General features: G+C 41.1%; 1 protein-coding gene across 4 annotated transcripts in view; it reads right to left on the bottom strand.

Moving 5' to 3' along the window:
• The window catches only part of phip (pleckstrin homology domain interacting protein), a 186,218-nt gene that overhangs the window by 79,651 nt on the left and 87,278 nt on the right, over positions 1 to 19,289 (bottom strand). For 3 of the 4 annotated variants that reach the window (XM_055636089.1, XM_055636088.1, XM_055636086.1), the window contains exons 10-13: positions 15,166 to 15,236; positions 9,688 to 9,788; positions 6,732 to 6,772; positions 2,844 to 2,945 (exon numbers count right to left, since the gene is read on the bottom strand). In XM_055636089.1, coding sequence (XP_055492064.1) covers positions 2,844 to 2,945; positions 6,732 to 6,772; positions 9,688 to 9,788; positions 15,166 to 15,236 — 315 coding nt within the window. The remainder of the gene's footprint in view (positions 1 to 2,843; positions 2,946 to 6,731; positions 6,773 to 9,687; positions 9,789 to 15,165; positions 15,237 to 19,289) is intronic. The other variant, XM_055636087.1, reaches the window with a different exon arrangement.

Genomic DNA, 19,289 nt, shown 5'->3' with positions numbered 1-19,289 from the left:
GGATGTTTATGTTAAAATGTATTCTGTGTGTTCTGTTGCTTTTTATTGGTATAACAGTATGCAGAGCTGCCAAGTTTTGTCAGAGCATTTCAGTATTCTAGTACCTGAAAAACAATATTTTGCTGAGGAAATCAGTATTTTTACACTGTGCCATTTTGCTGAATTTTTATGTGCGGTCATACCCATGTAAGAGTACAAGAATGCATATCTTTGCTGCCAATTGACATGTCTTCTACGCACCTTACTTGACAGTGCATTCATTGCCATCGCTTTGTATACTTCTGTTTGAATGGCTGCTTCCTGCTTTTAGCACCAGATGATGATGTAGAAGCCATTTTGGAAGCCGCCCTCTCCCTCCCTCGCACTGTCTCCCTCCCTCCTCTCTTTCCTTCCCTCTCTCCCTCCCTCTCTCTCTCTCTCCCCCTTTTTCCTCCCTCTCTCCTTCCCTTTTTTTCTCCCTCCCTCTCTTATTCCCTCCTTTCCTTTCTCCACCCCTCCCCCTCTCTCCCTTGAGCCCACCCACCGTTCTGTAAAGTCAAGGCCAATCTCAATGTAACTGCAATCCCATTGGTAACCTTTCACCACTAGGCTTATCCAGAATTCTACCACTGCCTGAAAAATAAGCAAAGGCTCAACTTCCACTGAGAAAGAGAATTCCAAAGACTCATAGTTATACGAGAATTTTCCAAAACTGTGTAAAGCCCATAGCGCTCCAGCCGGTAGCACTATATTTAGAACCCATAGCGCTGTAGCCGACAGCTCTTCGTTTAAATTCCCACGTGTTAAACTGACAGCACTCTGTTTAGACCTGGAGCAGGACAGGCAGATCAAAGCTTACAAAAATAATCATCCAGATCTTGAAATTTAAAATACTAATAGATTTAATCTGCTATAATTTTATCACAGTATGACTTTTTATATCCTTGCATTTAAGCAGCAAGATCTTGTCAATTTCACCGGCTTATTACTTTTCCATTGTCGAGTGGTATGTTAATGAAACAGGAAGTCGGGCCGATTTTTAAAAAATCCGTATTTAACAACGCAAATTCGTACATCAATATTCTTATCGCATTTCCGTACAAAATACGGAGAATCCGTACTACTTGGCAGCTCTGTGTATGGCGAATGAAATTCCTCGTATGTTGCAAAACATACTTGGCTAATAAAGTATTATTATGATTATGATGAGCATACTGAAGCACCACTGAAGCTGCGTCCACAACATTTCCCTAATCCAATGGTCAGAAAGACAAACTAATGACAGTATCAAGCTCCAAGTACACGTTCAACCAGATCTGGCAGGTAGACCTTATCACCAGCATGCCTGACACCAGACGCTAGATCCGAGAACTCTCCGCCATCACTGCAAATAACTTTCTGGAGTTCAGAGGAAATATTTCATTGGCATTCTCAGCCAGGTGGTTTTGAAATAAATTCAATTTGTTGTAACCGGCAGAATTTTCTTTAACACTTCTTACTTTACCTTGCGTCTTTCAGCATTTCCTCTCAAATCTGCTCTGCATGAGTTGTTGGATATCATTTTAACTTAACATCTGAAGCAAACATTGCATGTTGAAATAGAAACCTTTAAGGGGGTCATTCCCACAACTGCATTGTCATAGGGCTCCACCAATTGACAATGAGGTTTGCTAGATGCTCAGCTCTCAGTCTACTACTCTTAAGGTATGCATACCCATCCCTTTCAAGTTCCTGCACAGCACTTCAATGAAGAGCCCCCAAACCAAAATAGGGCAAGGTACTGGATGCATCGGAATCATTTTTTCAGAAGAATAGTCATCACCACCCTTTCACAGTCAACAGACCAGTTCAGTTCTGTTTCATTTCAGTTTATCACAAGATACTCATCGTTGCTACGTTTAAATCCTCTCATCCAACAGTGTGAAAGCAGCTTAATCAGAAAACTGGAGTGATTCAAGGCAGTAGCTCACCACCACTTTTTCAAAGGGAATCAGGGCTGAACAATGAACGCTGGCCTCATCAGAAATGTCCAGACCTCAAAAATTGAATCACTTTTTAATTTATTTTTCTTCTTACACCTTTTAAGTCATATTTCTTTCTTGTTTTCCTTTTTTTTCTCCTTATACCTTACAGGCATAGTTTATGATCAATCTCCAGCATATGATGGAATGAATTATTAATATACAGCAGCATCCACGACAAAAACACTTGAAAGCGGTCTAAACTGGAAAGAATACAGCAAATATTGACGAGAATGTCGCCAGAACTCGAGGGCCTGAGCTATAGAGAAAGCTTGGGCAGGCTCAGACTTTGTTCCCTGGAGTTCATCAGGTTGAAGGGTGATCTCATAGCGATGCATAAAATCATGAGGGAAATAGGTAGGGTGAATCCACAGAGTCTTTTATCCAAAGTAGTGAAAACATGAACCAGAGGATATAGGTTAAATTTGAGAGGGGTAAGATTTAATAGGAACCTTTTCATTCGGAGAATGGTGGGTGTATGGAATGAGCTGCCAGAGGATCTCAACTATCTCCTCCGACAGCTCATTCTGTGCACCTAGGTACGGGAGTAACATTTAAAAGACACTCGGGCGTAGGCATGTGGCACCGGCCGGTTTGGGCATGTTGGCCGGTGAGAGCAAATTGGGCCTAAGGGCCTATTTCGACACTGTATCTCCCTGTGACTATCTGAAAGGTTAATAGGTGTAGCTAGGTACATGTGACAATAAAGTATCATTGAATGGATAGAGGGATTTGGGCCAAAAGCGGGCAAATGGGACTAGCTTAGATCGTGCAAGAACGAGTTGAGCCAAAGGGCCTTTCCCCTTGCTGTGTGGCTCACTGACTATGGTTCAGATCACTCACCCAGCAGGTTTGACGGCCATGTCCAATAAAATGCTCCTCCACTCTTGCCGACAGAACTGCCAGATCCGCGCTGTCCCGTCACGGCTTCCACTGACAAACCTACTGAGAATCAAAACTTCACTTGTAATATTATAGACATCATATAACGTTTGGAAAGCAAACACATAATTACTCTGAGAAAAACACTGTCTGACACCAAATGTATCAAAATGAAAAAATGAACAATTTGTGGGACCCCTTTAGCTTACTATCAGTGTTAGGAAAGGGTAACAAATCTTTATTCAAAAGGCTCGATAAAGAACAGTAAGAAACCATAAATATGGAAGGTAGACAAAAATGCTGGAGAAACTCAGTGGGTGAGACATCTATGGAGCGAAGGAAATAGGCAACGTTTCGGGCCGAAACCCTTCTTCAGTCTGATCGCTCCATAGATGCTGCCTCACCCGCTGAGTTTCTCCAGCACTTTTGTATAACTTTGATTTTCCAGCATCTGCAGTATATTCTTAAACATCTTAACCATAAATTTGGATTTTACTTTGACCATTCAATGATGCGGCAAGTGGACACAACTCTCCATTAGTCACAAAAATTAGAAGGGAGGGTGAAAAAATGATGTCCATGAAGATTATGGAATTCTTTACTAAAGAGTTTTTAAGCAGGCCCTTGTCACTTCTATCGATGAATTGATGGGTACTTAAAAATACCCATCATAGGAATATTAAAGGCATCAAAGTGAATCTTGAAAGAACGATCAACTATGGTCTAAAAGGGTATTTATTCCCTATTCAATGCAGCCAACCAAAAAGCTCCAGACACCCAGGTTCAACCCCTTCCAGGACAAGGGGTCACAGTTTAAGGATAAGGGGGAAATCCTTTAAAACCGAGATGAGAAGAACTTTTTTCACACAGAGAGTGGTGAATCTCTGGAACTCTCTGCCACAGAGGGTAGTTGAGGCCAGTTCATTGGCTATATTTAAGAGGGAGTTAGATGTGGCCCTTGTGGCTAAGGGGATCAGGGGGTATGGAGAGAAGGCAGGTACGGGATACTGAGTTGGATGATTAGCCATGATCATATTGAATGGCGGTGCAAGCTCGAAGGGCCGAATGGCCTACTCCTGCACCTAATTTCTATGTTTCTAATCCTGACTGCGGGTGCTGTCTGTACAGAGTTTCTCTCCAGTGCTCTGGTTTCTACCCACACTCTAAAGACGTACAGGTTGGTGGGTTAACCAGCTTCTGTAAATTGTCCCTAGTGTGTAGGATAGTGTTAATTTATGGGGTGATCATTGGTCAGCATGGGCTTGGTGGGCCAAAAGTCCTGTTTCCACGCTGCATCTCCAAAGTCTAAATGGTAGGAATATTAAAGGCAATAAGGTGAATCCTCAAAGTGTGATTAACTGAGGTGTGCAAGGTTATTTATTCTCTGTTAAGAAAAATGGCAATGCAGACAACCAAAAAACCTGCAGATTCTGTAAATCTGAAATAAAAGCACAAAACATTAGAAACACTCAGCAGGTCAGGCAGCATCAGTGAAAAGAGAAACAAAGCTGTCATGTTTGATTCCACTAATGTCCACTAACTACTCCCCTTCCCACAGAGCCCTGTTCTTACAACCTCTCTCATTGTCTGTGGCCTTCTGCACTACAATAACAAAGACAATAATAAGCTTATGAAACACAATGTCATCCTCTCTCTCTCAGCATATTGCAGCATTCAGATAATATTGAATCCACCAGGCTATGAAGAAGGTTCCCAACCCGAAAGGTCACCAATTAATGTCCTCCAGATATGCTGGCTGACCTGCTAGGTTACTCCAACAATTTGAATTCAATGCACGATTCCAACATTTGCAGTTCCTCGTGTCTACTTATTCAGAAGTGAAACTTGTGCAAGCTGTTATTTCAAGCTCTCACTCAACATTAACAAAACAAAAGAAGTCACCAAAGATCGGCACAAAAAGCTGGGGTAATTCAGCGGGTCAGGCAGCATCTCTGGAGAAAATGTGTTGGTGATGTTTCGGGTCGAGATCCTTCTTCAGACTCAAAGAAATCCCTCCCCTCTACTTTCAGTCTGAAGAAGGGTTCCAACCCTAAACATCACCCATCCTTTTTCTCTAGAAATGCTGCCTGACCTACTGAGATACTCCAGCATCTTGTGTCTATCAAGGAACTGATCATTGGTTTCCGGAATGAGAAATCATTTACCAGTTTTCATTTGTGCATTGGCAGTGGAGACTGTCTGCATCAAATCGATGCAATCCATCTCATGTAATATATTTTACAGAAATATAATAGAAACTTACCACATTCTTAAGGGGTTGGACAGGCTAGATACAGGAAAATTGTTCCCGATGTTGGGGAAGTCCAGAACAAGGGGTCACAGTTTAAGGATAAGGGGGAAATCTTTTAGGACCGAGATGAGAAAAACATTTTTCACACAGAGAGTGGTGAATCTCTGGAACTCTCTGCCACAGAATGTAGTTGAGGCCAGTTCATTGGCTATATTTAAGAGGGAGTTAGATGTGGCCTTTGTGGCTAAAGGGATCAGGGGGTATGGAGAGAAGGCAGGTACAGGATACTGAGTTGGATGATCAGCCATGATCATATTGAATGCCGGTGCAGGCTTGAAGGGCCGAATGGCCTACTCCTGCACCTATTTTCTATGTTTCTATTTTCTTTGCTTCTGTATCATAACTGACCAATTCTGCTATTGGTTACCGTTTTATTCTTTAAGGGGGTGTGTTACTTTTATTGGTGTGCTGCAAATGGCAACTCAAATTTCACTACACCAGAAATGGTGTATATGACAATAAATGTCCTTTGTCCCCTTTGTAAAATTGACTCAGTTTTTCTCTTTCCTCGGTACAGTCTGATCTGTAGGGCATTTCCTTGAACTCACAATTACAAAACATTTATATGTTGTTTTGTTTGTGTTCACTACAGCAACTTGACCTCACCTGAAAAAGATATTAATTTGTCCTAATTTGTTTCATATATTATCTATGTGTATCGCATCTACAGACGTGCCATGCCGATACAAGTAAGAATGTAATTGTTCCATTGTCAGTACACATCTGCAGCTCCTTCGTACACTAACAATTAAACATTCTTGACTTGACTTCCTTGATCACCATCTCTGCAACTTAAAAAGCAAGTTGTTTGTCCTTTTCCCCCCAGTTCTGACAAATATTTTTTGATGTGAACCATTACGTTTTGCTGTCCACAGATGTGGCCTGACTTGCTGAACACGTTCTGTTTGTAATAAAGGCTGGACTGCTGATGGATCAGTTTATGACAGATGTTAACATCATTTTATAAAGCAAACAATTTACATTCGTATTAGTTTAATTTAGAGATACAGCATGGAAAAAAGGCCCTTTGGCCCATCGAGTCCATGCTAGCCATCATTCACCAGTTGACACTTGGTCTATCTGATCCCACTTCCACATCTACAGCTGATGCACTAGGGCAATTTACAGAGATCAATTAATCTAAAAACCGGCATGTCTTTGGGATGCGGAAGGAAACCGGAGCACCCGGAGAAAACCCACAAGATCATAGGGAGAACGTGCAAACTACATAAATAGCACCCGAGGTCAGGATTGAACCAGGGTCGCTGGCGCTGTGAGGCAGCACTCAACCTGCTAAATCATTTGATAACACACAATTTAAGGGTCTAGCAACTAGAATAATTGAAAGCAGCATGTTTATTCTTACGGTAGACAAAAATGCTGGAGGAACTCAGCGGGTGAGGCAGCATCTATGGAGAGAAGGAATAGGCAAAGTTTTGGGTCGAAACCCTTCTTCAGTCTGAATTTCCTCCAGCATTTTTGTCTACCTTCGATTTACCCAGCATCTGCAGTTATTTCTTAAACATGTTTATTCTTACCTGTCACTTGTGTTGGAGAACTGAATACTGTCAACTTTGTCCTAACAAAAATATAAACAGGAACTAAAATTAGATGTAATTAATGTTTGCTTTTCTTAAATTAAGCATTGATAACTTCTTAATAAAAAACAATGTCAGATTTTCAATTTTACAAACAATTAAAGATAGGATACAGGTTACAAGAACGTTGATTCTCTATCAGCATTCCAGATGTACTTGGGATGACATTCTAATTTATATTTTATCATGTCAATCAGCCTGTAAATAACTTTCCTGGGGCCAGAAGTAAATTGATCAAGTCGATGACAAGATGCAATGTCAAATCCCCCAACATCCGAAAACCTTGAAAGAAGCCACAGAGATCCTTTTACCACAGGGTGCGTTCAGCAATGCATCACCCCTGCTGGCTCTATACCAGAAAATAATGAGGTCCAGAATACTTTCTACTCTCCCCTCCCTTGAATGTCCCTTCATAATTAACAAATGTTCTTCCTTGCTTTTAAACCATTCCTGCAACAAAATGTACAAGCAGGAGCCCCATTTGCCAACATAGCACAATCTTACTTATGCAAATCCAACCGTGGTAAATTATTTAACACACAGTTGTCATCTATGTAAGTGGACAAAATTTGGTCTTTAAAACCAATGGTAAATAATAATAATCATACGGCGACAGAAATAAGATGCTGGAGTAACTCAGCGGGGCAGGCAGCATCTCTGGAGAGAAGGAATGGTGACGATTCGGGTTGAGACCCTTCTTCAGATGAGTCTCAACCTGAAACGTCGCCCATTCCACCAGAGACGCGGCCTGTCCCGCTGAGTTACTCCAGCATCTTGTGTCTATCTTGGGTGTAAACCAGTATTGCAGTTCCTTCCTACACAGCCTACCTCATCCATGCTCACCAAGATGCCCCATCAAAGCTAGCCCCAGTTAACTGCATTTCCCCCATATCTCTATAAACCTTTCCTATCTCTGTACCTGTTTAATTGTCTTTTAAATGTTGCTATTGTACCTGCCTCAACTACTTCTTTTGGCACATCTTTTCGTAGACCCATCACCCTCTGTGTGAAAAAAATCCCCTCTCTATTCACCCTATCTATTCCCCTCATGGTTTTATACACCTATATCATACCTGTCTTTGTCACAGCAACCGAGGGTAAGATTGGGTAAAATGTTAAAAACAGACCCAAAAAAGTGCAATAAGCATGAAGATTTTTGTAGAGGTGGAGTACGGGGCCTGTCCCACTTTCACGACTTAATTCACGACCTCTGCCGAGTTTCCCCTTGACCCATACTCGCAGCATGGTCGTAGGTAGATCGTAGGTAGGTTGTGATGCTAGACGGAGGTACTCGTCGCATCAAGTAGGTCGGGGCGTTTTTCTAGCCTGATGAAAAATGTCCACGAGTAAAAAAGGTCGTGAATTAGGTCGTGAAAGTGGGGCGGGCCCTTAAGGGGAGAAAGAGAGAGGGCAGAGTGAGGGAAGCAGGGGAAGAAAATTGGCAAAGGAGAAGGAGACAAGTCAGTTGTCTTTCCCCACACGTGAAGCTCTATAAAAAATCAAACTTTCGACAGTCAAGCGAATTTAATCTAAATCACTATCTAAATTAGTTTTAAGCATTTAATTCATCACATTATCTTAAGTCACATTTGAATTTGCGAAATTTAATTTCTACATGTGTGCAAACTCCTATTCTTCTCACCAGTCACTCTGTAGACTTGGCATTCTACAAACATTAAGTCACAATTCTTTCAAGACCCATCTGGCAACCATGCCAACAATAATCAATGAAACATGCGAGAAAATGTTTCCCCATTGGCTTTCCTCATTAGCAGAGTCAGACCAAAGAGTTTCCAATGCAATTTCCAACTAAATTCATTAGCCTTCACTGCAATTGTAATATATTACAGATTATCGCTTGCATTAGGAAATCAGTAGAAGGAGCATTGGCTCACTTGTTATGCGGTTACAGACAGTACAATTTTTAAATTAGTTAATGATTTTCATCTGGGAAATGCAGCAATTTGATGTAAGAAAGATTCAAGTGGGCAAAGATGTGTCAAATGCCATTTATTGTGGAGATTTGGGGGATAATTTGCCTTGAGGAAAAATACTGGATTTAAGTTTGGAGAGTGAGCAAATTCACAAATCTTGAATTTTGTCTTTGTAAACAGGAAATGTGAATTTACAGAAAATATAGTGATTAAGCCAATCCTTTGTGAATCACTTCCTAAATCTCGAATGAAATAGTGTGTATAATTCTGAGTACCACAATTTTGGAAGTAAAAGGAAGTCTGTTTGAGTGTTCAGAGGGTTTACAATGACAATGCTATAAGTGGGAGATTATAAATGGGGGATTCTCCAGAGATGTTGCTTGACATGCTGAGTTGCCCCGGCATTTTGTGTCTACCTTCAGTGTAAACCAGCATCTGCAGTTCCTTCCTACACTATAAATGGAAAACTCTTGAGAAAAATGGAGAGTTAAGATTATTTTTTCCTAGAATAGACAAGTTCATGCAGAGACCTGAATATCGACATTGAATACCAGGGGAAATTTTGATTGAACGAGGAGAGATCAACACTTCCCTTTGGCAAATGGGGCAGCAGCCAGCCAAAGATAAAGTGCAAGAGTTAGAAGAATAATTAGAAGATACACTTTCACATCGAGGAGCATTATTACTTAGAGGAATGTTAATGATTAGGATTGCATTGACTGAAAGGGCAGTAAAACAGACGGCGTTGAAATTTTTTTAAAGATAATTGAGCATGCATTATTTAAAGAGTGGTAATTATTTGGGATGCACCAAATAGCTCACCTTGGTGAATTTTTGATTATGTTTAACAAGTTAGATTTTTTACATTTATCATCTATAATTACACATTGTTTTTCATTATTCCATGCTCAAGGCATGCTCCACAGAAATGTCATTATTTTTCTTACAACAAAGGTACTTACAGTATGAAATTCCAACTCTGAAATTTTCTCAGGTTGCCCTGACCCAAAATAGTAAACTCGAATAATGTGATCTGTGCTCCCAGTTGCCAAAAACATTCCACCTGAAAAGGAAGAGACAGGTGACTGGCGGCATTTGCTGCATCCAAAGGAGAATTCTTTTAATTATCATCTTTCACACAATATAAACTGAAACCATTTTGTTCTGCCTTCCATCTCCTGTGAAACGCAAACAGCTCAACAAGTGAAATAATACTCATCACATTGCCATCATTTTTTCTTTCCCCACTCAGTTTAATGTTGATCATGATGCATGTGGGAACCACAAACCTGAGAAGAAAATACTGCAGCCTAGATAGATTTCACTTCTAAATACCTTGACTGAGGTAATGCATACATAACCATCAAAGTATTATTTACAGGAACTCCAGGACTGCTAGGAGTCAGTAGACTGGGAAATGTTCAAGGACTCGTTCAATGTTCAACAGACCTGAATGAATATGCCACAGTTGTTACAGACATCATAAGGAAATGTGTGGAGGATTGTGTCCCAACAAAAACATTCTGAGTGTTTCCTAACCAGAAGCCTTGGATGAACCATGAAATCCACATTCTTCTGAAGACCAGATCCCGGGCATTCAGGTCTGGCGATGCAGAGGTCTACAAGAAGTCCAGATATGACCTTGGTAAGGCCATCAAAAAGGTCAAAAAGCTGGAGGGTGAGACGGATGTTCAGCAACAGTGGCGAGGCTTGAATACCATCACCTCCTACAAGGCAAAATCAGGAGGCAACTCAGATGACAGCAAAGCATCACTCCCTGACGAGCTCATTGCATTTTACGCACGCTTTGATAGGGAGAACACTGATGTGCCTTCCCAGGCCCCTATTCGCTGTGATGGCATTTCAGTCTCAGTCACTGAGGCCAAAGTCAGGAAATCCTTCAGAGGGGTGAACCCTCGAAAAGCGCCTAGACCTGATGGTATGCCCGGTCGTATTCTAAAAACCTGTGCGGCCCAACTGGCTGGAGTTTTTTACGGACATTTTCAACCTCTCACATCTGAGGTCTGAGGTTCCCACCTGCTTTAAAAGGGCATCAATTATACCAGTGCCCAAGAAGAGCAAGGTGACGTGCCTCAATGACTATCGACCAGTGGCACTAACGTCTGTGTTGATGAAGTGCTTTGAGAGGTTGATTATGGCGCATATCAACTCCTACCTCGACAAGAACCTCGACCCACTGCAGTTCGCTTACTGCCACAACAGGTCAAAGGTGGATGCGATCTCACTGGGTCTCTACTCCGCTCTGGACCACTTGGACAACAAAAACTCGTGTGTCAGGCTGTTGTTCATAGACTACAGCTCAGCGTTTATAGGGCTCGAAATTAGCGGCTGTCCGGTTGCCAATGGCAACCCAGTCCCACCGGGCAACCGAAAAGCCATGCCTTTTTGCCCGGCTTGGCAAGCACCCGGGGCACCTGAGCGGGCCCCCTCTCTATCTTTCTGTCTCTCTCCGTCTCCGCCCGCCCGCTGTCGGTATCTCGGGTCACCACCCGCTCCTCGTCCGCCGACATGGTCATCAGGAAGAAGGTACAGGAGCCTGAAATCTGTAACATCCAGGTTCAGGAACAGCTTCTTCCCCACAGCCATCAGGCTATTAAACATGATATCAAATAAGCTCTGAACAATAGCAGTCTATTATTACTATTGCACTTTATCTGTTTATTATTGTGTGTATATGGTCTATTGACACAGTGAACTTTGATCTCCCGTTCTGGATTATGTTTACATATTCTGTTCTGCTGCAGCAAGCAAGAATTTCATTGTCCTATTTGGGACACGTGACAATAAAACTCTCTTAACTCTTGACACTCGCCAATTAGGCGACCATCTTTGATGCAGTAAACAGAAAGGTTGTGAAGAACCAGGAAAGAGAAGTAGATTGATGATGACAAGTAAAGGGCGGCACGGTGGCAGAGTAGCTGCCTTACAGCGCCAGAGACCCCGGTTCGATCCTGACTAAGGGTGCTTGTCTTTACATAGTTTGTACGTTCTCCCCGTGACCGCATGGTTTTTCTCCAGGATCTTCGGTTTACTCCCACACTCCCAAGATGTACATGTTTGTTGGTTAATTGGCTTGGTATAAATGTAAATTGTCACTTGTGTGTGTATAATAGTGTTAATGTGCGGGGATCGCTGGTCGATGCGGACTCGATGGGCTGAAGGGCCTGTTTCCACGTCATATATCTAAACTAAACTGATGCTGCGACACATTAAAGGTCTTATTCGACTACATCTCTACAAGCACTCAAAAGGAAATAATCAGTCTTCCATCAAATCCTGGTCTTTCTCATCCAGCCAGTTCTTGGATGAACCAACCAATTCTTAACTCCACCATTACAGCCTTGAAAAATTCCCAGGATAATCTCAGCAATCTATTCCACCATATTTCATTTGAAATTAATGCTAATTCCATTCAATGGTTGGTGGAAATAATGCAGGTATTTTACAGTATCACTGTCTCGTCGATCACAAAGTCATTCAGCAGCTTGTTTTATATTCTTTTCTCTTATGCCGTCAGAGCACATAATGGAATAAGTGTAATACTATTTCAATAAAAAGTTATTGGCCTTCAAAATGACAACACTTTATGTTTGAGGAAGAAAAGGAACTGACTTCTGCATCACACTCTCAGGAATGTAGAAAATCAATAATGGAAACCTACAAATGTCAGGGAAAACTTTTAAAGCAAAATATTTCCTGTAATGTTTGTAAGATTGCGTCAAGTGTAAAAGCACAAATTCATAGAGCTGCAGTTCCTGAATATATTTGCATTTTTAGTATGTCACCTTTACACTGCAATTTATTAGATATTTATATGCATTCAGGAATTAGAGTCCAGAGCAGAGAAACTGACCATTTATTGACTGGATCTGACCGTGAAGTACCCATTTGCACCAATCTCATTCACCCCACATTCCCATCAATTTTCCCAAGATGTTACCACTTACTGACATACTAGTATTAACTTGGAGTGGCCAAATAAGCAACCACGCCACATCTATTTGAGACATGGGAGCACACAGGAAAGCAACACAGTCAAAGCAAGAATGTGCTAACTACACACATAGAGCAGAGGTCAGAAATCAAAGAGTGTTTTATTGTCATATGCCATAGTGCATAAGCTGTAGGTGCAGAACCAGGCAATTCAGCCCCATCAAGTCTACTCCACCATTCAATCATGGCTGATCTACCTTACCCTCTCACCATCATTCTCCGGCCTTCTCCCCATAACTACTGACCCCGTACTAAGCAAGAATCTATCAATCTCCACCTTAAAAATATCTATTGACTTGGCCTCCAAAGCCCTCTGTGGCAATTAATTCCACAGATTCACCACCCTCTACTAAGGATCCTGAAACCAAAGAACAAAATTCTTGTTTACAGCAGTGCCACAGATATGTGAACATACGTTACTCTGTAAAACCCACAGTAAACAACAAAACAAAAGCCAAACAGCCAAATAAATAGACAATAAATAGTAGTGCAGTAATAGTACTGCAATAACAGTAATCAACCCAGGTCTGGACTGGAGCTGCAAGGTAGCAGCTCTTCTTGATGCATTACTGAGTAACCGTTGACAGGCAGCAATCATTGCCAATTTTATTACACTTCAAATTTTTGAAAGCTGCCACTAAGCACCGCAATTTTGATGATCTGCTTACTTTCTGACTTTCGTACAGGTGAGACAAGACATTATGGCTGTTTGGATCAATTGGCCAGATGAACGTTTTTCCTGGCTTCAGAATGACTGATGCAGCATGTTTCAAATGGGCCGCTATTAATTAGTGTGCACCATGCCTAACGATCTTGAACAATCTGTTCTCAGTTATCAATGTCGCAAAGCTTCATTGCTGGTTAAAGAAATGTCCTAATGTGTGTTGCAGATGGATTGATTTCCCTTCCCTTCCTAAAACATCTTTACATTGAGGTTTATTATTATCATATGCACCAAGCTACAGTGAAAAGCTTTGTCTTGCATGCTATCCAATCATATCAGGTAATACTATACATAAATGCAATCAAGGCAAACTTAGTATAATAGGTGGATCAAAGCGGAATATATTGAGTGCAGGATATAATCCTCAACACTGAAGCACGCCAGTTCCCTCGCCAAAGACCAATGTCCGCAATGAGGTAGTGGTGAATGGGAAAGCAGCCTAGGTTACAGAAGGATTGTTCAGAAGCTGTAGCTTCAATTATCTTGCAAGTAGTCTTGTACACCAATATTTAAACGTTTGAGGATATGGCCGCAACAAGGGGAGCCTCACTATGCAGAGTCCCGGGTTCCAACCAGACCTCGGGTGCTGTTTGCGTGTAGTTTGCACATTCTTCCTGTGAATGTGTGATTTCCTCCGGGTACTCCAGTTTCCTCCCACTTGTGGGCGGAGCACCAAGGCAAATTCCTTGTATGTGAATACTTGGTCAATAAAGTTATTCATTCATTCATTTTAATTGGCCTCTTTAAATTGCCCTAGTGTGTTTGGAGTGGATGCAACAGTGCAATAACATAAAACTAGTGTGGACAATGGGCCAAAGGGGCTGTTTCCGTGCTGTATTTTCCAATTTGATTCCATTCAATACATCTCAAGCAAACATATATAAAATATATAATATATATATATATATATATATATATCTGAACTAGCTGCCCTACACTTTTCTCCATGCAGCTAATTTGTATAATTTGCAAGCATCAAGTCACCACAAGCAAAAAATGTAAATATTGAAATTTCATCAACATTACAGATATATTATTATGCAGAAGACAAGAACAGAATTGGTTCTTTGATGATATTTCCGTTTGGTTGGGGTGTCGGGGAAGTGGAGTGGAAAGGAGAAATCACAGACATCATTTTGCAACATTGCACAATCTGTGTAATTATCCTCATCAACAAATGTGAAATTAAAGTACCTCCGGGCGGCACGGTGACGGAATGGTAGAGCTACTGCCTTACAGCGCCAGAGACCCGGGTTCGATCCTGACTACAAGTGCTGTCTGTACAGGATTTGCACATTCCCCCCGTGATCTGTCTGGGTTTTCTCCAAGATCTCCGGTTTCCTCCCACACTCCAAAGACATACAGGTTTGCAGGTTAATTGGCTTGTTATAAATGTAAACATTTTCCCTAGTGTGTGTAGGGTAGAGTTAATATGCGGGGATTCCTGGTTGGTGCAGACTTGGTGGGCCGAAGCGCCTCTTTCCATGCTGTATCTCTAAATTAAACTAATCTATTTACCTATACACAGAATCAAATGTTCACACAGCCAATATTCTCCATACTCGGAACAACTATTTCTTAAAAACTCAACCATACTGAATTATGAGCGAACATACATTTGAAACCGACCATTATACTGAAATTTAAAAATGATTACTGCCACCAAAATGGAAAAAAAATCAAAACTGGCAAAGTCACTTACCAGCACTGAATGAAGAGCAAATCATTTGGACTCCAGGCCTTGGGCGCTCAGTGAACTTAATTGGTCGATGACTGCAGTAAAAATAGAACAACATTGAGATATGATTGTAATTACTCCGGTTTAAAACAGCTGTTTAAAAACTGAAGCATTTGATTTTTAGATTGGTGAGCACTTTCTCCCCTCCTGGATGTTAATATTATGAAAACTCGAAGTTGACAGTCAGCAATAATTAGTATGGGCTGACTAACTCAGGAGGTTGTTAATTTTATGTAAATTTAACACACATTTTTAAAGTGCTCAGACATTACAATAATTATTATGCTATAGAAATTGGATACCATGAAACTAGTCATTATGGCCTGGAATTAGATCTGAAATCAAAAGTGTGTTTAGCATTAAAAATCTGTGCTTCATAAATATGGATGCGACTGTGAACTCTTTGAAAAAACAATTCAAAGATAAAAGCCACATGACAAGCAAGAGAGCTGTATCCTGCTAATTAAGTAACCATGGAAGCATAATAAAATACCATAAAGAGAACCACACAATTGCAACAAATACCTATAGATACATAAATATCGAAGTCTGTAAAAATGGAGGCTGGCAATTGCAATAGAAAATTGATCCAAGATTTTTGTCTCCAGGCACAACACCAACACAATGCTGGCTTTTCATTTCAATGATTTCAGCAACCGACCAGGTCTAAGCAATAAGCCGGTCATATCATAAAATCATAAATGGCCAGCTCCAATTAAACGTAGTCAGCAACATATAACTAGCTATGGACACATGTTAATGGTATGAGTTGAATTGAGTAGGAACGAACTGCCGTTGCTGGTTTACACTGAAGATACAACACAAAATGCTGGAGTAACTCAGCGGGACAGGCAGCATCTCTGAATAGAAGGAATGGGTGACGTTTCAGGTGAAAACTTCTTCAGAGTTGAGTTGAGTTGAGTAAAGTTTATTATCACATGTAGCGAGGTACAGTGAGAAGCTTTTTGTTGCTTGCTAACAGACAGCGGAAAGACAATACATGATTACAATCCATAGTGTAGATCCATGATAAAGGGAATATCGTGAAAAATGTTTAATGCAAGGTAAAGTCCAGTAACATCTGATCAAAGATAGTCCGAGGGTCTCCAATGAAGTAGATGATAGCACAGTACTGCTTTCTCGTTGTTGGTATGGTTGGGAACGATGTGGTGGGTGCAGAACTGATATAGACTCTGGCTAGAGCAATATGTAGTTGTCAAACGGAAGTAAATATGATCCAGGGACAATGGTGCAAGATGGACAAAACTCATCACAAAGGCGTTCCAGAAATTAGAAATCTTCATGGAGGTATAAAATTATTGCCCTGTGACACCAGAGGACCAGCAAAGGTCCAGCAAACACACACACAAAGCAAGCAGTGGAAGCGGACAATTGCAGAGTTCAATGTCAGGAGCACACATCTATTCACCCAGACACGACGTCACAAGAACTTCATTGACCTCACGGCAGGAGTTCAAGGTCAGTGAATGTACCAAAAATGCTTCATTCTATCACCTGCGCCCCAAGCCTCAGGATCACAGAGGGTAGACGCACTGAGTCTCTTGCCCAGAGTCAGGGAATCGAGAACCAGAGTTTTAAGGTTTAAGGTGATGGGGGGAAAGGAAACCTGAGGGATAACTTTTTCACACTGAGTGGTGGGTGTATGGAATGAGTTACTGGAGGAGGTAGTTGAGGCAGGTACCATCACTATGTTTATGAAACATTTAGACAGGTACATGGATAGGACAGGTTTAGATATGGGCCAAACGCAGGGAGGTGGGACTAGTGTAGCTGGGACATGTTGGCTGGGATGGGCAAGTTGGGCCGAAGGGCCTGTTTATCAGCTCAGACTGTAGCAGCTCGTTTCCCCATCAATCGCCACCAAATAAAGTTGTATAGACATCAACAAAATGCCCTTCAGCTCTTGCCACATCAGTCCCTGTAAATTCTTGCACATGAAACAAGTACTGTGGCACCAACATTTGTAATGTCATACCAACCAGGCTGAAGAAATCATCCATCAATCAACGCAATCAAGTGGCCCTGGGAGGCTGGGAGGTCGGTGTTTGTGTGTCCAGTTGTGGCAGGTTAAGAAAGAGCATTAGCTGAAGTGCCAAACTCCAAAATGGCTGCTGTTACCACTTCACATCTGTCACACAGTCACATCTGTGGAGTCTTTTAAGTTCCTGGTGATGATCTCCAACGACCTTAAGTGGGGGGGCTACCATCGACTCCACAGTCAAAAAGGCACAACAGAGGATGTACTTCCTGCGGCAGCTGAGAAAGCACAATCTGCCACAGGCAATGATGGTCCAATTCTAAACGGCCATCTTAGAGTCTGTCCTCACCTTCTCCATCATGGTCTGATTTGGCTCAGCCACCAAGCACGACATCCGGAAGCTGCAATGAATTGTCCGATCAGCTGAGAAGGTTATTGGCTGCAACCTTCCCTACATTGACAAACTGTATACTGTAAGGGCCAGGAAGCGGGTGGGTAAGATTATCTCTGATCCCTCTCACTGGCCACAAACTCTTTGATCACTTCCTTCTGGAAGGAGACTCCGGACTGTCAAAGCTGCCACAGCCAGACATAAAAACAGTTTTTTTTCCACGAGTAGTAGCTCTACTCAACAACCAAAAATCTGTAGCCTCCCTTTGATCTGGTATTTTATTTAATTTGCATGTTTATTCAATAATGTTTTATTATTAATGTTTAATGTTTTATGGATCATTCTTAACCGTCACTGTATGTCATGTTGTCGCTTGTGAGCGGAGCACCAAGGCAAATTCCTTGTATGTGAATACTTGGCCAATAAACTTATTCATTCAAACCTATTCATTCATTCATTCATTCATTCATTCATTCATCCATTCAGTACTACCCAGTGTTCAATGTCAAAATCTGCCTCTTTGGCTCACTTGCATAGGCATTCACTGCATTTACATTAACATCCTTCGAATGAGTAAAAGTTGCAGCACAGAAACAGACCCTTCGGCACAGTGAACATATTGCTCCAAGTTTGGTACCTTAAAACTGCATAATAAATGGTGCCAATGAGTTGAATTTCTAAGCGGAAAGTCTGGAAAAACTTAAAACCCCACTGGTATTATTAAAGCCTTTCATAAAAACATGTATTTTACCTACATGCATCAATCTATCAACAACTAGAGAGCAGTCCCAAATTACTATCTACCTCATTGGAAACCCTCAGACTATCTTTGATTGGACTTTAATTGCACTGAATGTTATTCACAATATTCCCTTTATCATGTATCTGCACACTGTGAATGGCTTGATTGTTATGATGTATTGTCTTTCTGTTGACTGGTTACCTTGCAACAAAAACTTTTCACTATACCTCAGCACATACAACAATGAACTAAACCAATGACTAATGTCTCCTGAATGCAAACATTTTTTTGCATCTTTCACTGAAACTTCAATTTAAAATGTGCAATCGAAACTCTAGTGTCAGAAGTTAGATTATAGTTGCAGAACAACCCAATATTTCAGGGCGTTCCCAGCTCCAGCAACTGCACGCTCAATGATATGTGTCTCATGATGTATTTCATGCATCATTGTGCATTTCAAGCAGTGTCTGTCAGTAGGTATTCAGAAATTACATCCCATCCCATAAAGGACATTTTGGTTGATAACCCAGTAACACTTTGATGGTGATAAATTCATTTACTGATATTTTTGTAGATATTTGTAAAGAAAAATTGACCTTTATAATCTCATAAAATTAAATAATTTAAGTTAGATCGTTCTTGGTGTTTGCTACTTATTCACACACGAATCGCTGCTGAGGAACTGAAACCCTGAAAATAAGGAAGATTTTCATTTATTTATCATCTTTCATAAAACCTCAAGACTTTGCAAAGAAGTGCACAGACAATGCGTAGAGCATGCTTGTCACTGCTGTAATGTAGAAAAAGGCAAGTCAATTTGTGCCCAATAAGATCCCATTTGCGCGATCATTTTTAAGGGCTGGTTGAGAGATGCGTATACCAGCCATGAGTTCATATCCGCTCTTTAAAATGATGCGTAGGAAGGACATATTCCTAGGTGAGGTTAGAGTAGGTAA

Source organism: Leucoraja erinacea, chromosome 5 (genome assembly GCF_028641065.1).
Source record: "Leucoraja erinacea ecotype New England chromosome 5, Leri_hhj_1, whole genome shotgun sequence".
Classification (NCBI taxonomy): Eukaryota; Metazoa; Chordata; class Chondrichthyes; order Rajiformes; family Rajidae; genus Leucoraja; species Leucoraja erinaceus.
Note: the sequence above shows the minus strand (reverse complement) of the source record. Positions and strands in the feature narration are given on the sequence as shown.